At 46.4% G+C, this 27,540-nt stretch overlaps 1 protein-coding gene across 1 annotated transcript; it reads left to right on the plus strand.

The window, feature by feature from the left end:
- Positions 1-1,280: 1,280 nt before the first annotated feature.
- GJA5 (gap junction protein alpha 5) lies at positions 1,281-14,287 on the plus strand. The gene is made up of 2 exons (XM_036396217.1): positions 1,281-1,360; positions 11,450-14,287. The coding sequence occupies exon 2, from the start codon at positions 11,499-11,501 to the stop codon at positions 12,609-12,611; it is 1,113 nt and encodes a 370-aa protein (XP_036252110.1). The 5' UTR covers positions 1,281-1,360; positions 11,450-11,498; the 3' UTR covers positions 12,612-14,287.
- The last annotated feature ends 13,253 nt before the right edge of the window (positions 14,288-27,540 follow it).

Raw genomic sequence — 27,540 nt, forward strand, 5'->3', positions numbered from 1 at the left:
CCCTCCTGGAAAAGAGTTGCACTCCTAACTTCAGAGTGAGAGTGTCCACACAGGACATGCTTCCATAGATAGCCTCTGCACACAACTGTCCCTTTGTAGACTGGCTTTCAATCTGGTGACTAAAGGAGGTGGTAAATTAGTGGGAGGAAAATTATTAGAAGAGTTGCCAGCATTGTGTCTTAGTCCCTGGACTGCTTTGGTTTCATGATCTGCACTCACTGATGCATAGAGACCACCAAGCAATGCTCTGGGTGGAGATATCCAACCTGGAAAGGATTGCTGGAGGGACAACCACCAAAGCTTGTGTGCAGCAAGTTGGTTCTCAGGTCAGCAGAGTCTTCTGTGCAAATCTCACTCTCCTGCCACTGATTCTTTGAGACCTTTATCAAAGCCAGAAGGCATCTCTGATTCTGCCTCCTTGCTGGGCCATTCCTGATGTGCAGGAATCAGAGGCTCAGCTTGACACACACATGAAACACAAGACCTTCAGACACTTGATACGTCAAAAACATTTTTAAGAGAGGCCCAAACACTCATGAGTCTGACTGTGTGTGCAGGGAGGTGGTGGTAGCGTGGTGTGACAAAAAACACCTCTCTTGACAGGCAGATTATTCTCTACTTATCAGTAAGGGGGCATGTAAAAAGTCTCTGGGAGGATTTGGTGCCCTTTAGGACAAGGCTGCAGCTGTGCTGGGCCCCTGGTCCAAGCCAGCAGAGCAAGTTCTGTGTGATTTGAAGAGGTGGAAGACCCTGCTCCACACGAACCTCTGCTTTGCCAGATTAAGCTTGAACGAGTCAGAAATATGTCCTTTGTCGGTTGAATTGTCTTTTGTCTTGTGTGGAAAAAGCTTTCCAGGGTCTGGCTGGTGTAACTGTGGGGCAAGGCTGTCTCTTTTCATCTGGGGAAGGCTTAGAGTGTTATCTGTGGGAAGATGTGCAAAGGAGCAGTAGGAGCAGCGGCTGGAAGGGACTGCGCGAAGCCAGCAGCGAGTGCATCCTGCCGGCATGAGGAGGGTGGCACGGGGAGAGGCTGAGAATGAGAGGGAGGAATGAGATCCATGGTCTTTAAAGGAGAAACAACAGGAAACCAGGTTTGAAAATAGAAAGATTAGTCTGGAGGGGGTGGGAGAGACAAGAAAAGTAGGTGAAGAAAGAAGAGGGGGAAAGGCGGAGAGGCAGTGGGGAAGACAGAAAGTGACACAGAAAGGGGGTGGAGAAAAAGAGAGGAAGAGAGAGAGAGAGAACCATATTAAAGGAATAAAACGAAGCAACTGAGGAGAGCAAGGAGTTCAACTTCACTACAAAAAGGGAAAGTGCTAAAGCAAGGAAAGGAGACTGAAGACAAGACACTGGAAATCAGGTAAGAAACCAAGAGGGGGAAATAATAGAACTGCAGAAGTGCTGATGGTAGATCAAGTTATTACACTCAAGGGGAAAACAGCACGAGGGGGAAAAGAGATTTGGAGAGGCAGGAAAAGAAGGGTGGCCAAAAAATAACTTTTAAAAAAATTACTTTTTTTTTCATTTTCTCTTCAAAACATTCCCGTAGTAACATGGTGGGCTTGGGACATTTTAAAAATTAAATTGTTTTACCACAGGCAGCTAGAGAATTAAGAAGTAACTTCCCTGACATGAACAGAGATACCAATAGATTCCAATGTATAGGAAAGCATGATAAGAGCCCCAAACATCCTCCCTCAGACAGTATAAAGTGCAAATTGCCATTTCTGTCAGATCCCATTACAACATGCTGTCAAGCTGCTCAGGGGACAGTGGTGAAGGGAACTCTTACCTAGGAGAGGCTCTCGGGGTGTAAACACTTTATCAAGTGTCTGCATTAACTGCCTATATTCTGAAGTGTGCAGGATGCTTTCAAAATATTGCAGTTTCTTTTCCTTGAGAGTACAGTGTCCTGGCTGGTGTGTGTCATGGAGCCTGGGAATGTAACTCCAGAGTAGAGAAGTGCCTTGCTGGTATCTCGCAGTCACACGTTCTGTGCGCGCCGCCAGGGAATGAATGCCTTTCTCCTCCATCCCCACACTGCCCGTGGCAGCCTCAGCAAGGAGCCACACAGACCTGAAGGGACAAATGTCCTCTCCCAGATCAGCAGCTGCTGCTCTTTTTATTTTCCTTTCTAACTTCCCCCCCCCACCCCCTTTTTGTACTTGGAATAGTTATGCAATTACATTTCTGTAATTTAACGCTGCTTTTTCAAAGAATACCCCACTTTGAGAATATGGTAGCCCTGGAACACACCCACCTGAAAAGAGGCAATCTCACTGAATGTAAAGGTTGCTGACTAATTGCCACCTCAGATCTGTGGTGGCTCCTTTGATTTCCTAGGCTGCCTATTTGTCGTGTCTAAGGAGCTTTGTGGCATTCTGGTTTTAACAACTTCGGTAAACTGAGGCAGAGCCCCTGTCCCTCAAGTGCTGTGACAACATTTAGATGATCACATAAGTGTTTTTTCTGGACGAATCTCAGCTAAAAAAGTCCTGTGCTGAATGAGCCTTAAGCATTGAAGTCTCCCTCCATCATAATAAACCTATCAAAATGCCTTGGTGAAGCAGTGTGGATGAACGTTTTCCCCTACTGCTATGTGCTCCTCTCTTTTAAGAACTTCATGCATGTAACATGCGTGTGCTTATGTGTGTGCAGCTAGGAGCAGCTTAAACTGTTATTCAGAAGCCTCACAGTATTCAGCATTTGTATGAGGAGCCAAAAAATTCTGCATTTACTGCTATTTTCAAAATCTAGTCTGAGAAAAGCACACATTTCTAACTTTGTTCCCTTTTTCCTTGGGAGCAGAGCAATACTTTAGGAGAATTCCTGAGGCTTCAGGGTTTAAAATACTCATCAGGCTCTTGTCGCTTGGGAACTATGTTAAGTATTCCTGTTACTATAAGTATTTGAGGTTGGTTGTTGGTTTTGTTTTTTTTTTTTTCACTCAACAGTATATATTATCACAATATTTTTAGTATTATATGTGCGTTAAAAAAATTAAGCTCTGACAGAAAATACAGAACTTCATACCTTAGCTTCTCTTCTCTTTTTGACCTTCAGACAGATTTCACACATTCTGCACACATTTGCCCACTTTCTGACTTATCCTGCAGCATTGAAAATAGACAAGGAGGAATGAGTAATTCAGCACTACCCCATGCCATTAGGGAGCACAGTTTGGAGACTGCTCCATGCTTTGGGTGCTGTTGTAAGAGGCACGAAGATAGAGGCTTAAAATTAGAAATAATTCCCAGAAGACAACAGAGAGACTTCAATATTTGGGGGGAGATCAATTTTATTGCTATTGATAAGCAACGGAGAGATCTCTGTGAGCAATACTCAGCATGCTAGCTCTTCCCTGAAACAAAGAAATATTCATGCCACACAGCATGCAATGAGCAGCGAGATGCACGCTTTTAAGTCTCTCCAGTGTATCTTTGAAGAAGGGTCAGGGGGTTTTAATGTAAGAACCACAGGGTTTACATTTATATTTCTGCCTTTCTCCATTTTTTATGTCATTATGGACATGCTCTGAGAATGGCTGAGAATTTCCATATGAAACTGCTCTCCCTTAGAAGCAGAAAAGCTGACAGATGCCTTGGTCAGGGCACAGGGTGGCTTGGAAAGTGAAGCAGTCTGGCAAGAGTGACCCCTGCAGAGCTCCAGGGTCTTCTGCTGCACTCAGATGTCTGGTGAAGAAAGGAGGGAATAGTGGGATGGGAGAAAAACTGCCTCCAGTTTGTAATCAGATAAAGCTATCCAAGAGGACTGGGGTTAATTCTTGCTTCTTAGTCCAATTTCCTCTGTCATGATGAGACAAATCACTTAAGCTACATTTCCCCACAAATGCCCATTTCTTGTCTTTTGGGTCTCTGACTTCTACATGTAGTGCAACTGGTGGGAGTGATAAACTCTCCCACTCCAGCACAAACCAGACAGAGCTCTGCTCTGAATACACATTATACACACTGCTAAGTACACTGGGGGAAAAGGCACCAACAGATTAACCACATCACCAAAGAGCTTCCAAAATTAATGAACAGTTTTTATCTTAATCTCTCACTGCCTTAGTCCCTCAGCTGCACAGCTGATCTAACACCATCTCCTCACCTCTGGGTGGTAATGAAAGTAAGTAGATTTATAATTGTGAGGCGATCAGATACTGTTGTGATGAAAGCCATAGGAAAACCCATAAGGAAACTAATAACTCTGCCTTTAGAGCTGGACTTGAATAATGTACAGTAAATGAGGCACGGCCACCCACTGAACAATGAGGAGAAAACAAAATGTTGAATAGCTGCTGTTCAAGAAAGCCCCCGCCAGGCTGGCACAGAAGAAGGCAGGCATCCTGTGCAAAGAATGAGGTGACAATGTGAGGATGTGGTTAAGGACTCCAAGAGGCACAGGCACAAAGAGATTGAATTAAGATTACTGAGAACAGTAACCCCAGCATTTCCTAACTCCCTACTGCTGGGCTTTGCCAATTTAGTATTAGTTGGTTTCAAAGGGGGCTGTATTTTTCTGCATATATATATATATATATATATATATATGTATAATATGGTGCATACACTGAGTACAAAAAATAATCCACTCACACAGCCAGACTGAGGCTAGGATACAGCAATGAGGCTGGAGTGTGAAAAGAATCCCACAGATTTTTGGAAAGAAGGAAGAAATGAGATTTGACAAGGTAGTAATAAGTGGGAAATAGATAGTGGCTGAAAATGTCCCCTTTCTAAGGCTGAAAGAATTAGCAATTTGGGTGCTGTATAGAGTTAGCTGGTCAAAACTGCCCAGAAACTGAGACAACGCTCTCTGGGGGAGCTTGACTGTAGGGAAACCACAGGGAACTGATAGGCAGGGAGATACTAGGGTGAGAGGAAGGAAGAAAGGATGGGAAAAGTCTGAATGAGAGGTCTCTCCTTCTCCCATTACCTCTTCAGCCTGTTTTATTTCCACACTATAACAAGTTGCGTCTCATGCAGTCTGTGCACAAGCCTAAAATCACCTGGGCAGCTTTAATTGCTGCTATATTGTGCCCAGTGTGAGGCCTGCCATCCCTGCACACCTCCTTACACCAGCCTTCCCCACAGACTGAGCAGTGCTTGAGATCAGCTTCTCTCAGCAGAGCTCAGGGACAGCTTTTACTACGGCAGCCCCCAAATTTCTCAGCTTGCTTTTGTTTTCCAGAGTTCCCTGTGCCCTCTTTACCTATCTCCTCACCTCTGTTTTGCCCAGTTTAGTATCATCTGCAAATTCAGAATCCCAAGAGAATTAGAAGATGCTCCCTGCTTTTTAAATGTAAGCCTGGATACCACTATCATGTAACTATTTGATGCCAGCTTTTCAAAGACAGTGGGATAAATTCATCCCTCAGCTTGACTCATCTGAGTTCAAGGTCTCTTCTGTTCTTAGTCTCCTGAGATTACACCAGGCAGAGCTTGGCCCTAATATTTGGATATATGAAAGCACATGGGGAGGAATAGCATTAGATGTTCTGGACAGACAACTAATAAAAATTCAACTGACTCCGAGTCTGCACCTTCCATTATCACTTCAGATGAAAATATTCTACATATTATTATCATCTGTGTGTGTAACACATCCCTGATGTACACACTTGAAGGTGCTGAGTGATTCCCCTCTGTCTGTGTCCCTGTGTGTGCAGGAGGTGACGGGTCATTCAGCTCCCTTATCTTCTCACCCACTCTCTTTTTCGTGAACTCTGAGAGTTTCCACATTTGGAGAGGAGGGGGAAAGCACACCTCGTCAAGAATAACAAGCTGTCTGCAACTACAAGTAGGGCCAGTGGTCTGGATACCAGTATGACCCTTCCAGAATTCACAGTGAACTTGGGAGGAGCAGAAAGATAAGAAATGTTGGATTTCTGTGTTGTAGGACAAGAGCTGTTAACACAGAGCTCTTCTTCTCCCCTGAGATTTCAGCTCTAGAGTCAAAGTCACTCTGATACTGGCTCAACACAGGACTTTGAACCCAAGGAACCAGAATGGAACCTATGCAAACATGTCAATTATTTTTCTTTAAAAGCATAAGTACAAAGGTATTTATCCCAGGTTCATGTGCAGATCAGAGTTACATATTTGGCTAAAGAACTGGCCTGGTTCAGGCAGAAACTTATCATAAGCATATGTGTGCATATATGAAGCCAGAGAGATGGTGTTGTGACAAAAATACCTAATAGGTAGTTTCTTCTCCATTGTATATCCATAGGAAGGAGCCAATGCCAGTAAACTCTGAACAAAAAGATACCTGCTGAGGTGGGCTTTAGCATCACAAATCCTCTGTAATCCAAAGCACTGCACCCACTCTGCACAGCGCATTTCTAACTCTATTCGTCATTTAATGCTGTAAGCCAAAAAACAAAACAAAACAAAATGCCTCTGGTTCTACCAGGTGTACCCACTATAGAAGGGCAGCAGGACAGGGTTTTCTTTCAGGTAGCCAAGTCAGTGTTGTCTGAGGGCACAGGAGAGAAGGGCTGTGGTCTATAGAAGCAGATGTGCAGTAGAAGCAGTGTTGTGCTGCTGTTATGAGGTTTCAAAGGCAGTGTTACGTAGAAAAAAGGACACAATCTTGCAAGTCACAACCTCTGAGCTCTGTCTCCAAACTGTCTCTGACACAGTGACCTCAACAAGCAGTTTGTCCCTTCTGTACCCCAGTGATCACCATCTGCAAGACAGAGGTGACAACATCTGCACTGCATGGGATGCTGAGGCTACCAACAAGGGGCTGGAGATCCTAAAGTAAAGCAGCATTAACCAACCTCCAATGCAGAGCTTGAATTGTCCTTCCCAAGTGCCTACAGCTGGGAGTGCACAGTTTGGCACTGTGGGCCCCACTCCTGTCTGGGTTCAGCCTAACAAGGGCCAGCACAGAGCAAAGATCTCTGCCCACTCACCCACCATGATCTGTTGTGCCACGTGGTGGCCTGGACCTGTATGAGATAACACAGCTGGAGGGAGCAAAGCCACAGGCAATTCCTGACCATGCCCCAGCCAGCCTGGATGCCCCACTGCAATGTCACTGCTCACATGCCCAGCACCCAGAGGGGACAGCTGCCTCCTCATTCAGTAGCTTGGAGGGGATGCACTTCTGGCATGGCATCCTCAAACAGCCACGTGTCTGGAATGTGAGCTTCTTAAAACATCCTGGGCCCTCCACTTCGTTGTGAAATCTCATTAATTCCCAGAGACACACATTTGTACCTGATTGAGCAAATAACAGAGACTGAGCAAAAATGCAATGGCTTTGAATCTGATACTTTCCCCCTCCCTGGGAACTGTGCTTGCCTCACACAAAGGAGCTTTCCTTGGAGAGCCTCTCCACGTGCCCCTGGGATCTGCCACGGGGAAGAGGTGAGCCCAGCAAGGGAGAGCAGAAACAGTGTTATAATCAGACTCTCCACTTTATTTTAGAAACATCCTGCAGAGATGGCGACCTCCTGTCACCTTCCTTGTGGGAAAAGCTAGCTTGAAGTGTTGAGCTCAGCTATTTATATCACTGCTGATAGTCTTGCCTGTCTTCTGAAGAGGGGAAAACTTTCTTCCTAGCCACCCCAGGGAAATAAACTCATATAAAGTTGATTGCACAGGAACAGCCCTCCTGGCTCTCTGGTGTGGATTTGCTAGCTGTTCATCAGAGCCCTGGCTAACTCCAACCAGAATGAGCGAGCAGCAGTGATGTGAAATGCTCTCATGTCCTTCAGAGCACGTGGCATCACCAAGAGGATAGGCAAAACTGCTCAGAGGGCAACAGACACTTCCCCTCCCTCCGATAAAGGTAGTGCAAAAAAGGAATGGCAGAGAGCAGCCCGTGGCTGGTGAGCCAGCCTGGCATGCTAGCAGGTGCCGTCCTCACTGGGGTATTTTTATCGTGGAATTTGGCAGTCACAAGGCAGCCTGGAGCTGAGCAGACTCCATGCTTGGCCTGAGGGGTGATGCTCAGTTTTCCTCAGCTTCAGTGGTGCTGCAGGTGATGACTGAGCTGGGCTGGCCACGGTGCTGGGTTAGTGCCAAGCTGCCCTGGTCTGTGTCACACACGCTTCTCCCAGTGCCAGGGTCCCGTGACGGCGCCCAGCTCCCGTGGGGACCCAGCAAAAACCTGCCAGCAAAAAGCATGGAAGGGCAGTGGCACAGCCCACGGCTGCTCGTGAATATGCATGACCCTGCTGCCAAGACTGCCCTCCACCAGGTGCTGAGACCCCACAAAAGTACCCAGAGGTGTTTTTTGCCTGGTTACACCAGAGTGAGATGAGATTTGTCCAACTGAGCCCAAACTAGGAATATAAAAGGCTGCAGATGCTCAGACGCTGAGAGGTCAAAGCATGTGAGGGCAACAGTAGTCTGGGACTGAGGAAAAAGAGCTATATGGAAAATTCCCAAGAATAGTAAAGCTATGAGGAGAAAGGCTAGGTCAGGGGCAGCTCTGCATAGCCAGGAAAAGCTGTCAGGAGGTGACAATCCTTCTTTTCTTGCTGGCAGCAGAGAACTAGATGCTCTCAAAGACCCTTGGTCTGGCGCTGCAAAAATAGCTCGCTAGTAAGTATCAAATGTCCAAGCCAAAAATGCTGCTCTAGGAGGGAAACTCCTCTTGGTTTCCAAAATCTGTTCCCCTGTGGCCAACTACGCCCTTGCAGGAGCCACCTCAGCTCTCTATGGGGCTGTAGCAGGATGATCTGGAGGCATCTCTGAGCAGTCCCTTCTTGAGACAGTCTGTGCCGGGGAGGGCAGAGGAAATGTCCCTACTTTCTAGCCTAAGCCTCATGACTACCAGCCTCAGATCCTTCTGATTTACAGCTTCTTGAAATATTCTGTGCATGTGTGAGACAGGTAAATTGCTGTTCTGCTTGCATCCCTTAGCATTTTTTATTTCTGGATTCCTCTTGTACTTATGTTTGCTTTACTTTGTGTCCTGCACATCCTGATTTTTACAATTTGCAAGTGTCTAGGCTTAGTGGCCATCCCTGGGGAAAGCAAGCTATTATAAAACCCCAAATAACCTGCACACAGTAGAATGGATGGGAAGAGGGCCTCAGTTTGTGATTGTACTTCCCTGTGGCAGTAAGTAAAAACAGCCTTTGCACAGCCAGGGAGAACTGTGTTCATATTTACAGAGCCAAGCAAGGTGAAACAAGAAAAGGCATGTGTAAACAACATAAACTCACCTGGAAAAGTGCTGCCTTGTAAGGAATATTCCCCACATACAGCTGTGCTACAGCACAGTGATGTTGGACACACGTAACACTGAGCTGTAGGCAGCTGGTCGCCTTCTCTGCACTCTGGGGGAACAAAAGCAAACACGCTGATCTCAGTGCCACAGTCTGTAAATATTTCCCATCACTGATTTATCTGCCTGTGTTTAATCCCCTGGTGCTCCTGGAATGAAGCCATATGCTAATTTCTCCAGAATGCAGTAACTGCACCAAAGCCATTTCAGAAGGTAAGACAGACCCACACATTCACCAGCTTCCACCAGTGCAAACGAGAGGAGTCAGAAAGACCAGCTGATTTTCTGTGTTACTGCTCCTCCAGCTCTGGGCTGGCTGCAGACCAAAGCTTCTGCATATGCCAAGCAGCCACCAGGATCTCCATCAGCATGATTGCAGCATGCCTGCCAGGGCAGGAAAGAGCCAAACCCCATCCTTTGCTTCCTGTATGTGCTTTCTCCCTGCTCACATGGCTTCTGACAGGTAGTGGGGTAGCAAGTGCCACTGCCCTGTCTCCTTTCCTGAGCAACCCTCACCTTCCCCAGGGCAGCCCTCAGCAGCACCAGGAACTTGAACATTCAACTTTTGATCTTTGTCCCATCCATCCTTGCAGCTGGACACAGCACAGGAACAAAGCATGGGATGAATTATGGTGTGTGCTTCTACATTAAATTATATCACTCACATAACTAGAGGAGGGGATATTTTTCCCTCAACAAGTGTATTTGTTCTCCAGCTTTTGCTCACAGGAAATCTACACAATATTGCTACAGTAAATTTTCAGCTTTTAACAGTGTCTGCTCTCCACAAATGTCCTTTGCACTATAAAAATAATTGGCTCCTAAAGACAGGACAAGGAATAATAAAGGAGAGTTAACAATTTGGTCCCTGTGGCTTTGGGATTTACCTTGACTAGTGCTTTTAATATTTCATTATGATGATTATTTTTACATTAACTTATTAAAATGCTATTTTCCAAAAGAATGACTGTGGGAGGACATTAGCTCCAAGGTAATAGTGCATACTTTATAGCACCCAGCCCTTAACTCTCACCAGGGAGAGCTTTGCAGTGCCCTGGCAAGGTAAGTATGGTGAGCATAACTGGATCAAATGATTGCTCAAGCACTCCCACAGAGCCCCACAAAAGATGGACTAAACCCACAGCTCTCTTTTTATCCATCAGGTTAAGTGACTTGGCCAGAAACAGTCAGTCAGAGTCAGAAACAAAACTGAAACAAGGCTCTCCTTCATTTCCACTTTGCAATCCTACTCCCAGTCCAGCAAACCTTTCCTGTCATCAGACCACCTACCAACAGCACTTCCCAGGAGTGCTGGTCCTTGGGAGGCACTTCAAAGGAGGCATTTTTCTTTGTGTCTTTCATTTGAACTGTGAAAGTTTCCTCATAATTTAAGAAAAGCAGAAGGAGCAAGACTCATCATTTAGATTTTGCAGCAGTTCCCTCTCAGAGAGTCATGACAAGGTGGCAGCAGATTAGGTTTCCAGAACTGGCACAGCCCACCAAAGTCTTTACACTCCCCTAAACATTTGCAGCTTGTAAATGAAACACTTACAGCTGAAAACACTGCAAAACCAAAGCAAAACCTACAGACAGGGAGCAGGTGGGCAACAGAGAGATTTTCTCTGTGCTTCAGTGGTGGCACTGAGCTCATAAAGGAAACCCAGAGCTGCACACACTTCACATCCCAGTTGTTGGTGCAGGTATTACACAAAGGCAACATCTGACAGTGCCACTGCTCAGGCCAGGCTGTAGATTCCACTCTTATCTCCCAGGGGATCAGCCCACTAAGGATTTCCCAGAGTGCAGTCTACAGACAGATGAATGCTGCTTTACTGTCCCAGTCCACGGAGGATGCAATATGCAGATCACAGTGAAAGGACTTTCTGAATCAAAAATAAATCTGGCTCACCCTCACGGTTTTGGGAACTCATTTAGCAGGCTGTGGATGAGTTCTATAAAAAAAAAAAGATCACTTTTTGTTTCAGTATCTGAATTTAAAAAGAAAAAGAAATCCCAAGAACAACACAAGGTTTCCAGCGGATGTGAAATAGTTTTCAGCAAACCAGACCTCATTCATTTCAGGGCACATGAAAACACTTCCTCTGACACAAAACAAAAAAACCCATTTCACTCCATCCATTACCAGCCGGGCATTTCCTAACTCTCCTTAGAACCACTCTCTGTTCTCTCCCAACAGAGGCTTGCGCTCAGCTCTCAAGACTTCTCACCCCTCCTGGTGAGCAGCAATGGGGGAGTGGAGTTTCCTTGGAGACTTCCTCGAGAAGGTCCACAAACACTCCACGGTGGTGGGGAAGGTCTGGCTGACCGTGCTCTTCATCTTCCGGATGCTGGTGCTGGGAACGGCAGCGGAGTCCTCCTGGGGGGACGAGCAGTCTGACTTCATGTGCGACACCCAGCAGCCCGGCTGTGAGAACGTCTGCTACGACAAGGCCTTCCCCATCTCCCACGTGCGCTTCTGGGTCCTGCAGATCATCTTCGTCTCCACCCCGTCCCTGGTGTACATGGGCCACGCCATGCACACGGTGCGCATGGAGGAGAAGAGGAAGATGAAGGAGGCAGAAATAGAGGCCCGAGAGAACAAAAATGGCGGTGACACGTACTACCAGCAGAAGTGCTCCATGGCAGAGAAGGAGACTAAGCTGTCTGGCTGGGATGAAGCAGGAGGCCAAATCATACTCAGGGGCAGCCTGCTGAACACCTATGTGTACAGCATTTTGATCCGGACCGCCATGGAAGTGGCCTTCATTGTGGGGCAGTATGTCCTGTACGGGATCTTCCTGGAGACCCTGTACATCTGCCAGCGGGCACCGTGCCCCCACCCTGTCAACTGCTACGTGTCCCGCCCCACGGAGAAGAACGTCTTCATCGTCTTCATGCTGGCTGTGGCAGTGCTCTCCCTCTTCCTCAGCCTGGCCGAGCTGTACCACCTGGGCTGGAAGAAAGCCAAAGAGAGGTGCTCCCGCTCTTACAAAGCCAGCCCCAGCACAGCCCCCGGCAGGCTGGAGTCTGCCCCGCAGGCGGAGAGGGCACAGATGTACACCCCGCCCCCGGATTTTAACCAGTGCCTGTCGAGTCCCAACGGGAAGTTCATCAGCCCCTTCAGCAACAAGATGGCCTCCCAGCAGAACACCGCCAACTTCGCCACCGAGAGGGTCCACGGCCAGGAGGATGCTGCTGGGGAAGGGCCCTTCATGAAGTCCAGCTACGTGGAGAGTCCAGAGGTGGCCAGTGAGTGTGCAGCACCCGCCTTCCCCGAGAACTATTTCAACGAGAAACGCCGGCTCAGCAAGGCCAGCCGTGCCAGCAGCAAGGCGAGGTCGGATGATTTGTCTGTGTGACCTGTCTCCAGCAGGGATGAGGAGAAGGAGCTTTCCCAGCACTCAGTAAAATGTCTGCAAAGTGGACTCCAAATTCTTGCCCCTAACCTCCCTGTTTTAATATCCTCTCTCTATCCTGTCCAGACAGCACCTCTCACAGCTCAAGGCAGGGGCAGCCACAGGCACTGAAGAGAGACATCAGTCTTGGGCTATGAAGCCCTCAGCTGTTTTTTCACCATGGGACCCACAGGGATTAGAGACTCCCCACCCTTAGGCTGGTAGAGCACAGGCCAGCAGACTCCTGCCCAGTGGGTATCCGCTGTGACACTGTATTCAACAGACTGACTGGACCTCTACATCTTCTGTGGTCTCTGTTCAACACTTGCAACATCAGCTTGGCAGTTACACTGAGCTGAAGCTTCTCTCACCTGCAGGGAGCAGAAATACACCAGTCGGCTTTCTGAAAGAGAGATTTTTCTCATCTGCTTCATTTTGGCTCTTTCTAACCCTCCCTTTCTCTACCTGAGCCCAGATATTTTATACCAGTTTACCTACACAATAAATCCTACTTGAATTTTTTGACACTGTGTATATAACAACTCTTCCCCATAAATAAGGACATCTGTGGTCCCCAGTGCACAGCTGCCTCATGTCTAACATTGGAATCCCTTCCTCATTCCTAAGTCAGCAGAGCAGACTGGCCCCAGGGAAATCACTTAGATGACCAGTTGATGAAGACTGGGTAATTTTCCCAAGATACATATGTCATCAATCCTAAGCAAGACATCCATCACCAGAAATAGAGACTCTCCTGTGAGAACAGATATCTCACGAGTATCATGTAGAAACAAAGTGGTTTTCCCCTTTTTGAAACTCATCTTTCAAGCAATCTGAATTCTGCTGAAAGGGTGCTGCCAGCTGCCCACTTGAGAGAAAAGCATCCTCTGTTTATCTGCAGAAGAGGTACGGCCTGTGTCTTCTCACCAACCTACCAAAACACTTCAGCATCCTCTGCAAGCAGAAAGAGTCCTGCTCAGGTCCTGCACATCATTCAGCTCCTGCCTGCTCTCTCAAGCTTGCCAGCCAGCACAGCTCAAGTTATTTGTCCCCACAGCAAGTGTCTGCTCTGCCCCCAGGCCATCCTCTCCACCCCATCCATCCCTAGCACACACAGTGCTAGAAATCACCCATGGACCAGATCTTTCCACCACTGTAGCCCCTCAGAGCAGCCCCTGGGGCCCGAGGCTGCACTGTGAGTCTGGTGGGTGACGTCTGCAGACAGCTCCCACTCCAGATACATTTCCTCAGTGCAGAGCTGACATCCCTCTGTTAAAGATCTGCTAAACAGAGCCAAGCTGCTCCCTGTTGTTTACCCTGCACTGCCCTTTCAGACACAGGCCACAGCTTCCCAACACTGGACTGCACAAGCAAATGGCCTGGGACCAGCTGATGAGGGGACTGAGCCATTCCCTCTCTCAGGGCCACTGAAAGTGAATCCCTGCTCCTGATACACGGCTTTGGTACAGCTCCCTGTACATTTAAATACACATTCACACTCAGATGGGGGAAACCATGTTTTTGTTTGTAAGTTTTTATATATTTGTATTTTTTAATCCTGAAAAGACCGTGTGTGTTTTCCTTAACATGAGATTTTAGTCAGTCATGTCTAGGTTTCTCCTAATAAAGTTCTAACTCCATCTCTCCTTGTGGATGTTTCTCCTCTCACATGGCTGAGAATGAGCTGCTAGCAGGGCTCAGGCTGCCCGCCAGCCTCTGCTGCTCAGAGATCACAAAAATTCCCATTGCCCAGAGTGGCAGGAATGAGGGAGGGTTTGGCCAGGGGGATAAATAATAAACATCAGGAAATGATTGATTGACTGGCTAACAGGAACCCCTCCAGCTCCCCTGCCTGCCTCTGCACTACCAAGAAAGAAGGAGCTGGTCAGGAAGAAGAGCTTCCATCCTCCTGCAAAGGCTTGCTCCCTGCATCTCCTTGCATATCCCAGCACATCTCTGTTCCCAGGGAGGACACCTATGATGTGAAGCCAACTCAGAAGGAAGAGGGAAGCAAAACCTGTCCCCCATGCATTAAGTGAGCCCTGAAGTCTTTTTAAGAGACAAGGCCTTGAGAGAATCCACTGCTAACCATCTCTGCAGAGATCCTTTGGGTACTCAAATCTCTCAAGATGTATTTGCCCAGCCCAAAGAAATTCCTTTTCTTCCCTCAGTTACGTCCTTCCTCTGAAATTTATCCTTTGCTTTCCAACTTTCACAGGATTCCTCCTTCTGGCCTTGGATCCCCCTGTTCACTCAAAGGAAGTGCCCTTCTTCACTTTCCCCACAGAATCTCCCATCCCATGGGACTCTGCAGGCTGGGAAGCTGGAGATCAGTAAAGTACTGGGTCCCAGCAAGGAGCCTGAGAGGGGCCATAAAGAATGAATCCAGAATTCAATGAGGACACTGGGACAAGGACCCTTAACTGCATTAGAAACTACAGGCACCCTTTAAGGAGCTGTGGTTTGGGGGTTTTCAGCTCAGGGGTGAGGATGCCAGCAGAGCAGCCACAGCCCCACAGTGCAGCAAGAAGGCTGCAAGATTGGTCCTGCAGACCCTGGGTTTTTAACTGGCATGTGTACAGCCCTGAGCATGCCTGTCCCCTAGGGTGCCACCTTGCTGCAAGAGACAGGCAATGGGGAAGCCGTGGAACACTTGGGCACTGAGTGACATTAAATTTAGTAAAACCACTCAAGCATGAACACAGACCTTGTTTAATAAACTGTTTGTGGTTTAAAACCAGCAATAGCCCAAACTTTAAAAACTCTGAGCTACAGTCTCTGCTGGATGGCAAGGTAGAGCTGGAAAAAGAGGACAAGGATCTCCTCTGTGCTGTCTCAGACCTCTGTAATCCACCCATGTTCATGGGTGGGGTTTTGGTGGTCTTTGAGACCAGGGGAGTACAACCATCCCAGTTCTCTCTCATCCTAGAGATTGGATGTATCAGAGCAAATAATTTCCCTCTGCCACCCATTTCTTAATGCCTCCACAGTTCTGTCTTCTAGGTATAACAAGTGGGGGATATTTGATGGATGGATGTTTGCACTAGCTGACAGACCATAAACTTGTGATTCTTGGAACCCACTCAAGGCTGGCCAGGCTGTCACACCATGGTAGGAGCACATTTACTACAGGCTGACCTGTCCTTTTAGACAGACTTAGTACATATTGCTTTGGACCAGATGGATGGATAGACAATCTTGTAGTAGCAACTTGAATTACCATTACATATTAAATTCAGTCCTTGGATAGGTACTCAATCTTTAAATGGCAGCATTACAAAGACAATGCCCTGAGAGGGAGAAAAGAGGAAATATGAGAGCTTTTCATTCTGTTCTTGCCCCTCTTTTCTCCAACTCTACCTGCTGGGACTGCTCAGACTCTCAGAACTGTGAATTCTCCAGCAACAGCTGGAACCAACATTTGACAGAAATGCCAACCACAGTTATCTCCTTGGTCAGCACACCTCAAACCATTTCCTCCTCTAGCTGATGTCTGAAGGAGCCAGAAGTCAGTTCTGATCTACAGTCTTGTGCTGATTAGCTGCTGAGCCTGAGATAGGAAGACAGAGGAACGTGTTTCAACTAGTCTTTAAAGCAGAAATACTTAATCCTATAAAAGGAAAACCTATATTTAAAAATACATAGAATGCCAAAACTAATAAAGTTTTGAACTGAGACAAGGTCATGCCTCTGAGTTCTTCTCCACGAACAGCACAGTGGGACAGCAGAGCTGGCTAAGAGAAATTTGAGGGAGAGGTTTAAAAGTAATGCCTGCCTGATCTAGAGGACAAGGATCAAGCAAGTTGTTTCCTCTTCCAGAATATGTGGGCAAGACAATACTCAAGCAAATTCAGTGCTGACAAAGTTTCAGACTGTTAGAAGGGAATAGGTAAGAACATGACAGCCTGCCCAATCCCCCTTCAAACCCTTTTCCATGAAACATCACTGAGGCCAAGGAATTAGGAAGACCCAAACCCCAAAGAACAAAAGCACTGTGTGTTCACAGGAATGAGCCCATGCTTGACTGGACTGCAAACGGCCAAAGTACAAAGAAGGCAGAGATTCAGAACTCAGAAAGTCAGCATAGCATAGCACACACAGCCTGACACACAGCAATGGCAGGTACTCCAGAGCAGCTTCCCTGCTGGCATTGCTGTCTCCTGGGAAGCCTGGGACTAACACAGGCACAAGGGGAACTGGGAGCTCCCTTGGGATGCTCCCAGCAACCATGCCAGAAGGCTCTGAGTGCCCCTGAGGGAATCCAGCACCTCCTCCCAGCAGGGGTGACAGGAGGGGATCCTGTACAGGGCTGATGGCAGGTTCTGCACACATTTGTGAATAAAGAACATTTCAGTGATTCAGGTTAGCAGGGCACCAGAGGTATGGACAGACTGAGAATGAGGATGGAGAGTGGCAGCTCTACAAGATACACTTTGTAGGGGAAAAAACTCTGACTTTGAAGTGCAAAATTAATAGCTTTGCTTTTGCCTGAAGTGTTCGTTGCTTATATGGTCTAGATGATTAAAGATCTTTCTGGAGAGCTTGGGAATTCTAATATCATACATATATAACTTTGTCATGAAAATCTGATGACAGAAAAAGAAGGAGGATCAAATGAGCTTGTAAGACTCACTGCAGCCAAATAATGCAGAAATGCTTCATTTTTCCTCCAGTGAACATTGGTTCACATTTTTAAAAATGAATTTGCTGAGGCCACATTCACATACCACCACTGGTTTCCCACAGACCTTTGAGCAATTGAATTTGACGGGCAACAGAGTTCTCAGAAAGTAAATGTCAGTCAAGGAAACCAAATTTTAAATTCATATGGGCCAATATCCACCCCAGAGGCAGCTCTGTGTTCCTTCAGCCCTGAGGAAGCACGAACAATATTGTGTAACCAATCCAGTGCTGTGCAGCCAATCACAAACCAAACAACACACTTCCACTGGAGACTTTATGCAATAAATACTCCCCAAAAGACATTTTAAGGACAATTAAATTCATTTAGATTAGTAACAGCAAACACCAAAGAGAACTCTAATGTACTGCCTGATGGAAATGGTGCTGACAACACCAAGCCAAGAGTTCAAGAACTGTTTGGACAATGATGTGATCCTTGGGGTGTCCTGTGCAGGGCCAGGAACTGGATTTGATGAGCCTGATGGGTCCCCTCCAACCCAACATATTCTATGATTCTGTGGTTCTATGATCACACTGCAGCACCAGCACAAAACCTTCTCCCTGTCCTCTAACATGCCAGCCTTCACAGCCAACCCATTAACACAAACCTACTGGTCTCTGGGGGAATAAAAGCAATCATTCCACATACATTGGAAGAAAGTATTCCCCCAGAGCAAGTCAGAAAGCAAAATGCAGAAAAGCTGCAATATTTACATATTCCTTTAAAATTATTCCCTGACTGAGGCCTGTAGGACTGTTACATTAAGCCACTCTCCTCCCTTGAGGTGGCTACATTTTATTAGAAGATTAGGCAGTTTTTTCTCTTTTCATTTCTGTATTACAAACTCTGTTTGCTGCCACATGACAGGCAAGAAAAACAACCTCACTGCAGCGTTTGCAGGAGCAAGACTGAGTCTGCTGCAACCCCTGCTATTTTTTGAGAGGACATCTCCACCTCTTGGGGCTGGATCACAGCAGGGAGCTGCTCAGGGATTACACAGAATCGTGGTTTGTGACTCACTATTCATATGCAAGAGCTCCTTTTTATGCTAAAGTTGTTTTAGACAGGAAAGGATAAAGCAGATGGGGCCAAATTAGGGGTCAAAATGAACTGGTAGGGACCCATGAGAGAGTTAAATTTCATGCTCTTATTGGACATGAACATAATCTTAGGAAGGCATGTCAGTGATGGTCAGCCATATGACAAAATAAAGAATGCAAAAGACACATTGTAAGATTTTCCTAGAAACTGGATATGGGTGTGTGGCCATGACATTTTTATCAACAGCCCCAGCAAAACCCAACACTCTCATATTCAGCTGCAAGCAGGGTTTCACTAGAAATCATGTTAACCACCAGCTCCTACCCTTAAAAGGCATCAGATTAGCAGCAAGAGGCAAGCCTGAGGTCAGAAACTTGCTGCTATTTGTTTGGGTTTTGGAGTAAATGCCGTGCCAGCTCTTCGGCCTGGGAACAAAGTTTGAGGTTGAAAAGTGCTTCTGACAAAACCAGTTTGATGTGTGCCAGGCTACAGGCAAGGCTTTTCAGAAACAAGTGTCCAAAATTAGACATTGCAAAATCATGTAGTCCAGAGAAACCATGTTTTCTTTCCCACCTTGCTTTTCTTCCACTTCAGCCCAGACTCAAGAAAACACTTAGGTACACAATAGCAGAATATATATATAGCTGGAAATTATTATAGAAATTTATATATATATATATATATGCTATATATAGCAGAAATTACCACCATCTTTGCTCCATATTCACAGAAAAATGCATTTTTTTCCAATTCACATTAGTTTTTTACATTCAGTTCAATTCATTTTTTTTCAACCCTTGCAGATCATGAGAACTCTTTTCTCACCTGTTTTTTTTTTTCCTCTGAAATGAAATTTTGGATTATTTTTTCCCTCTGTGGCCTTGTATTTTCTTAGGATATAATTACACTTTGCTCTCCCTATTTCTAGCTTCACTAGACTAATCTCTGACATTTCCAGAGAAATGCCAAATTTGAGGACTTTCTGAAAAGTTCATTAAAGTACTCAGTCCTAAATCAACAACAAAGACATTCATTAAATGAAAGAGAACTTGGAATAATCCTCCCTGATTCCTGATGGATATCTCTGACCACTCAAGCACATCACAGTGAGGTACCTGAGAACTCCAGATCATCAAAGGAAAAAACATGAGATACTTTATCCTTTTTCCTGCCCTAGTGCACACATGGCACACTCCAAAGCAGTCTCCCACACCCCAAATCAGGGCTGCCATCACACCAGGTGCATTTCTAAGCAAGCAGCGAGGCTGCAGAGCACATCCACCTCACAGCACCCCACATCCACAGCATCTCAGACACGCAGACACAGACAGGCTGCTCTGTACTTCCAGGCAGTGTCACCTGCCATGTCACCCCCAGCATCTCTGCACCACAGACTGGCCTGCAGTGGGAGTCTGCAGCTTGCTCTGTTTCACTTCCCAAGACAAAGGTTAGAAGGATTTCAATCCTGATATCTTGCAAAAAGGAACAACATTTCTGACAGCTGACTGCTCTTATAACAGAAGCACTCTTACAATGAGAAGTAATATTTTAATTAGCAGTTGGAAAGCACAGTCTAGGGATGAGGTAATTTCTAATTATTGTGATGGGATTTAAAAAGGTGTGCAGTGGTACCAAGAAGTTACTGACCCTGTTGTAAATTATCGGGTAAGGTCCTAAGCAAACAGCCAGACCAGTCACCCCAGCATTAAAACCTACAAATCTGTGAAAAATTCACTGTGGTTGATACACTGCAGCTCATAATGACTATTTTTGTCCACAGTGCTGCTGTTTGTTTCAAACCATTTAGCAATATTCATTAGCTCCCCACTTCAAATTAGGGTAATTGAGAGTAAGAGAACATCCAATCAAGTTTTTTACTGCGGGAGAGATGCCCCTTTCGCTTCTCTGACTCAGGTGTTGACTCTGTTGAGTTGCAGTCAGGTTTTACCAGGAATCTTTCTTCAAAAATGCCAAATGCATCATGAAAAATGTTGCGCTGCTTCTTTCTTAAAATCTCACCATCACTGGAAATTTTAAGACATATGTTTTCCTCCCAGTTATGCTATTATTTTACAAGACAAGGACATTAAACTCCAATACCAAGACTGTTGTGCCTCTGACCCTATTTTATGGCTGAAACCACAGACCCTCAAGCCCTCATGTGTGTCAACAATCCTTAAAATTAATACTAAAACATAGTCTTACAACAAAGACTATGTCAGCCATACCATTGTCTGGGATACTTCAAATTCTTCCTCTCCAGGAATCTCAGTCACCCACATTAAATGACTCCCAATTGAGACATGAGAACTGGCAGCAGCATAAATACCCACGGAGCACTGGCTGGTACAGCTGACAGACAGATGGGATCAGAACAGCAGCAAAAGATAACACTGAGCCTGGACAAGCAGCTCAGGCACCAGCCTGGAAATTTGGAGAGTGCCCTCAGGTTCCTACTCCAAGAAGTTTTATGTCTGACAACAGGCCAGTCATCTTTGGCTTTGCCTGCCTGAAATTCCCATCTGAAAAAATATAGTGAACCCTGCCTCCCACTAAGGAGGTGCTGAGAGCCTACAGGAATGCCATGACCTGAGATAGGCAATAAATGTACAGGGGAACCAGAATAAAAAACCTTTGTGTCTTCAGAAAAATCAGTTGCTGGGGAAGACAAATCAGGATAAAAGAGTTTAAACTCTGTGTCTTCATCAACACTGTGTGTGTACCCATGCAACATGCACAAAAGAAACCCAACTCTTTCCATTTTGTCATAGCAGTGTTTCCATATCCATAAGGGTCCAGAGCTGTCAGAAAAGACCTGAAGGAAAGGTTGTACCTGTCACTCAAACAGCTACTAATATAGTGTGAAAGAAAAGCTGAGCTCTTGCACATACAAAGCCTTCTGCATGTACTTTTGCTACCTCACAGCCTTCCTGCAGAGACAGGGAATAAGTGTGATTCCCATCTGCCAAAAGATAATCTGAGTTTGAACGGCCTGCTGAATGCTGCATGAGAAATTACTCTGATTTTGATTTAGCTCAAGTTCCCAGTGCTCCCTCTGTGTGTCAGGACCCAGTTTCAAGTTCATTACCTTCGTGTTTTGAATTAGTGCCTACTGCCTGCATACAAATGTACTGTTTGCAGCCAACATTCCAACAGCTTTCCAAACCTGGGAAAACCATCAGAAGAGATGCAGTTCACTCCTTCTAGCACTGTTGCATGAGTCAGGTTCCTGTGTGCTGTTGCCTGTTCTGCCATGGATTTCAGCAGCACCAGGGCACTTTGTTAAATCCCCTCCCAACACCATCTCTTCTGGGTGGGCACCAGGAATCATCAGGATGTGTGTAGGACTTCACCAGGGAATGGTGCAGATTAATAACTGCAACCTGCTTTGCACTGCATGGATGGGAGACACTTCTAAACTATGGACCATGAAATTAATACGAGATAAGTATGTATTTCTTTAAATTATCAACAGCTGCTTTGTAATGGATTTCTCTTGCTGATTGCACGAAATAGCAAAATGCATGTCCTTTATTTCTGAATGTAAAAAATCATAGCATGTCTCATGTCTCTGCTAGTTCTTGACTTGCAGAGGAGCATCCACCCCGTGATTCTGCAACTGGTGTCACCCCAGATGTGGAGGCTGCCCAAACTCTGCCATAATTCAGTTGGTTTTATGCTTCCTCAGAGCTGGTGGTGGGGAGCTAACTGCTGTTGGCTCCCTGACATTTTACACCATCCAGTGCCTGTATCAGCCTGATATGCAAAACAGCTTCTCCATTTGACCATAAGAAGCACGTTAAAGAGACCTGCCGTACATTTGCAATTAGGTGCTGAAAAATAAAGTGACAAGACTCAATGTCTGCTTTGAAAAAGCTCTTGTTTAGACCAACAAGTCTGATTTCCACAAACCTGTAGGGGAAAATGTCATTTTTAAAAAGTTCCTTGTTTTTTGTTAATTTTTTTTTACTTTATTTTTTCCAGGGTATGGGAGCTGCAAGACCAAGAATAGCTGATGAGTTATTAACCTTTCAAAGCAGAGATTTGGCATGGGAATTCTGACAACCATCAATGTGAGCAATGCCGCCAGGCACCATTCACAATCCACAGCATCCTTCAAACCTGTCGGGGGTTTTTAGAAAGGGCTAAAAATAAATGCAGAAATGCAGCAATATATATTTACACACACACATATTATTGTTCAAAAAAAAGAACAGGTGGTCCTGCCAGCAGTGTAAACACAGATGACTCTTGAAAACAGCTAACAAACCCAGCTGAGCAGCCTTTCCTAGCCATGCAAGCAGCACTTTGAGAACTCTCCTTGAGTTCTCCCAACCAGAATCATCTGGGATCCAGACTCTCTCTCATGACAAGGCCTGGGTACTCCCAAGTGTCTTGATTTCCTCCACCCAATATATTCACACAATTCTACCCTCTTGACCTCCTGTGGATTATTGCCCTTCTGAAAATAACACACATGGAACAGCTGGTGGGGCCAGAAATGTCTTAAATGTAAATAGCACAAGTCCCTGTTTTCTAGCTCCCCACCACTTGATCTGACCCCTATCCTCATGTAATGAAGAGGAGAATTCCCTGAAGGGGAAAAAGGATCAGGGCACTATGGACAGCCCAGAAGGATTCAAACAGCAAACATGAGTGGCTGCATGTTGAAACCCATCAAGTCCCCTACCTGCAGGGAAAGTGAAGAAGAAAATATGAAACAGTCCTGGAGTCGCAAAATTTATCCTAAACCTGCAGGAAAAAAAAAAAAAAAAAGAAGAAAAAAAAGAAAAAAAAGAAGGAAAAAACCCAAACCCACCAACATTTCAACTCAGATTTCAGTTATGTCTCCTCTGCCCACCACAGGAAGAAGACTGATGTCACAGGCTGAATCACACACATAAATCCTCCTGGATGGTCACTTCTCTCTAAGTATGAAAGCATGACAAAACAACTTTGCTAGGAGTCTGTAAGGCTCAACATCATCTCTTTGCAGCCCTTCTCTCCTGGCTGTTTTGAAAAAAAGCAAATGTAATTTATACTTGCACCATCTCCTTTTTAATTTCACCTCATCCCAAAACATTTGGTCTAATAGAAATACCTTGGTTCAATATATATCCATGAAAAGTAAATGAGGTGATAAAGCTTAGAAGTGCCAAATGGTTAAGTGCTGCCACAGGGGAGTACATCTGCCACAGCATCAGAGCACCGAGTCCCAGGATGCAGCATCTCGGGCACAGTGACAGACTGGCAGCTCTCCCACCACACCTGGACTGAAAAGGCACGGAGAGTCCACCTGACATGGCTGGGAACAGCTTATCCAGCTTGCTTCTGGAGGCTCCTACTTCCCTCAGCCTTCCTGTGCAAGGGAAAAACACTCTTTCAAAGCTGAAGAGAAAACCAGCCTGCTGTTCTCCCAGAGCGGCGCATAATTGAGTCGGCATGATGCCGCACACCACCAAATGCAGCAGATGGCTGCAGGCATCATCCAGTTTAGGATGACAAAGTTGGAACAAAAGAAAAACAGAAGGCAGGGAATGCATCTTCTGCTCTGGGTTACTGGGCAGGGGCTGAACTTTGGCTCACTCGGTCCATCGCCAGCACACAGCCAGCTTCCAGCTCTCCCACTGCCACACGGACAATGACCAAATGCCCAAGCCTGGAAATGACAAAGAAAAGTGAGGGGAAGCCACATCTTCCCAGGTAAAAGAGGCAGGAAACTACCAGCTGTCTGATGACCTTTCTAAAACACATAAAAGAAAATCTCCAAAAATCCCCTTACAATGCCAGCCCTAAATATGACAAGTCTGACTTCCAGGACTCTCCCACAAAACCTGCAGGAATTCAGAAATTAAATTATGACCTCTGTGTATTGACACACATCATTTCACTGCTGGAAGGTAAAGCACTGATGTGAAAGCATGCAGAAAATGAGACAAGATGCGTCAGACAGTGTACCATGAATGGTGCCTTGCAGGGAGGGCTCGGCCTGTGGTGGCATTTAGGAGTTTATTTTTGCCAAATCCACCCCAAAGGATCACAGACTTTAGGAGTGGAAACATTCCTTCCATTTCCCTAGGCGCCTTGCTCACAAAGCAGCTGCCTACAAGGTTCACCACAACAGACAGACTGGAGGAGACAAGAGTGATATGGCTCCACAGGAAGCTGCACAGCACACTCAAACAATTTATTTATAAAGTTCAGCCCTTTGTGAAGGCAATACAGCTTCCATGCCCAGACTGACCGGTTTATAATAGCCACTGTGGTCAGCAGTCCTTGCAGGACACAGAGACACCACCATTAGCTTCAGAATTGGGAATGGAGAAAGCTCTTTTGGCTGCAGGATGCAGCAGCCTGTGATCCCGAACATGAATCCTGCACATACTCCTGCCCATGTTGCATTTGAGACTTCAGTACCTGTGATCGCTTCAAGGGACCAGAGTGAAAGCACCCTCACTGCACTCAGAAAGCCAGCCATGGGAACATTTTGGAGTGGAAGAAGTTTTTTGGAAGGGCAGGAAAACACTTTGTGCTACAGCAGAGCAGCCAAGACACCACCCAGAGGTGGAGCTGCCCCAAAACAAGGCTGGCACACAGAGATACGGTGCTTGGCAGGAGCTGCTTGTGGCCCACTTTGGGCAGTCACACCAGGCTGGTTAAGCCACCCTCCTCCAGCAGCCAGGCTCCCAGCCCAGCTGCAGCCTGTGTGGTGAAGAGCTGTGGGAGAATGTTTCCAGTTCACTCTCCTTGCTGAGCAAAACATGCTAGGGAAAGGAACCAAAGAAGTCAAGGCAACATGTGTATTTTCTGACCCCTACCAATCGGGGGGAAATAAACCCAACTCCCTAAGGGGCACCCAAATGCTATTTGTGCCTCTACCATACAAACATTTTATGGTAAATCTCTGATTTACGCCATAAGGAGATAAAGATCTTTCATAGAATGATAGAATGGTTTGGGTTGGAAGGGGACCTTGAAGATCATCCAGCTCCAAACCCCCCCTATAGGCAGGAACACCAACTAGACCAGGTTGCCCAGAGCCCCATCCAACCTGGCCATCCTTTACCTTTGTTCAGGGACAAGGTGTTCACTTAGTCCAAAAAACAATAAACCACACCAACTCATGAGGTTAAATTGTTTCTTTTGTGAGTATTTTTTAAGCATTATTTAATTTCAATCCATGTTGTGGAACAAAAAAATCTAAAAATTGGCCTCATACCTTATCAATGTATCAGCCACACATTGACTGTGTGACTTGGTCAAACTACAAAACTCAGGCCTCACACCTTATCAATGTATCAGCCACACAATGACTGTGTGACTTGGTCAAACTACAAAGCTCACTATGACTCCGTTTCCTCTTCAAAAAAAGGAAGATGTAAACACAAACTTATAAAACCAGAGTGTTCTGAGGCGCGACACATTTTTGCAGCACTGTAAAAGGCAAATGATAGCAATCTAATATTTCGCAAAGATAGCAATCATTGCATTTTGGTTAAATTCCAACCAGGAGGAAATTTGCACTCTGCTTTCAGAGTGGAAAGTTTCCTGAAACTTGCTTGTTCATTAGAGCTCATTACTTTCCTTCAGTGAAAAAAAATTCACCCCTGGTGGCCATTGGATTAGCCTTCTGCTCCTCATCTGGTCACAAAAAAGCAACAGAAGGGTAAAAATAACAGGTCCTTTGAAAATGTTTCTGTAAAGATGGTGCATCTTAGAATAAATTTCTACACAGTCGGACAAAGGAAAAAAAAAACAGGGCAACACCATTTGCTAAAAAATTGACAGCCGCCTGCTATTTTGGAGATCTCTCCTCTAATTGCAGGCACCTGCTGTGGCGTGGTGTACTCTAAAATATATCTCACCAGTAATGCTGCTTGGCAGCAGCCAGGGCCACCCAGGAGAGACCTTGCAGTCCCAGGCTTCACACTTCACAGGAACTGGGGTTTTCTTCCAGGGTAACATTTGAGTGGAAATACAAATAAATTCAGTGTGAGCCTCTCTCCTTGCTCACTTCTATCACATCACCTCTATGTCTCTTCCACCCTCCCTCCCTCCTCTTAACTACTTTTTCCTGTTCCCTCTCCCCTCAGCATTCCTGACCCTTCGCTCTCTTGCAACACAAAATTCAGGCTTGATTCCTTCATTTGTTATTTTCTTAGCTTCTGAAATATTTTTCCCGTTCTCTCTTTGCTTTTGTTGTGCCTCTGTGTTTCACATACTCTTAAGCTCAGAAAACTGAGGCAACCCTATCAGAACTGCAGGGCTTTGAAAGAAACGAGGAGATGACCAAAATCCCTGCTCTGCAGGTTCTGGTGCCTCTGCCAGCCTCACACCACCTGCAGCGGCTCCTCCCTCTGGCCTTTGTGCAGGCCACCATCCTCTCCCTCCTCTTTCTCCTTCACCCTTGCTCTGCTCCCTGAAACACCTCCAGGGATTATGACTCCAAGACCTCCCTGGGCAGCCCATCCCAATACCTTTTGTGTGAAGGAATTCCTCTGAATGTGCAGCCTGAACCTCCCCGGCACAGCTTGAGGCAGAGACCGAACCCCCCCTGGCCGCACCGTCCTTTCGGGTGGCTGTAGAGCAGTGAGGTCCCCCCTGAGCCTCCCTCTCTCCAGACTCAACACCCCCAGCTCCCTCAGCGCCTTCTCACAACACTTGCGCTCCAGACCCTTCCCCTGACTCGCTCCAGCCCCTCAAGGCCTTTTCCGAAGTGAGTGGCCCAGAACTGGACACAGCGTTCGAGGTGTGGCCGAGTACAGAGGGGCAATCGCTGCCCTGCTCCTGCTGCCCACGCTACTCCTGCTCCAGGCCAGGGTGCCATTGGCCTCCTTGGCCACCTGGGCACACCTGGCTCAGTTCAATCGCTGTGACCAGCGCCCCAGGTCCTTTTACAGTGGGCCACCTTCCAGCCACTCTTCCCCGAGCCTGGAGCGCTACACGGGGTTACTGTGCACACTGGCACCCCGCGAGGCCCCAAGGAAGATAACGAAATGCAAACGGCGAGCGGAGGCACGTGGATGCCGGCAGCCTCGGGCGACGGCCGTGCCCCCATCGGGGCGGGAGCGCGGCCCGTCCCGCCCAGCGCCGCACGGTTCTCCGCGCGGCGCCCGCCGGAAGCCGCAGTCCCCGCCTGGTCCTCGTCCGTGCTCGTTTCCAGGCGGG

Source organism: Molothrus ater, chromosome 2, assembly GCF_012460135.2.
Source record: "Molothrus ater isolate BHLD 08-10-18 breed brown headed cowbird chromosome 2, BPBGC_Mater_1.1, whole genome shotgun sequence".
Classification (NCBI taxonomy): Eukaryota; Metazoa; Chordata; class Aves; order Passeriformes; family Icteridae; genus Molothrus; species Molothrus ater.

Coding starts and splice junctions, on each gene's coding strand:
- GJA5 (XM_036396217.1), top strand. CDS start 11,499: ATGGGGGAGTGGAGTTTCCTTGGAGACTTCCTCGAGAAGGTCCACAAA.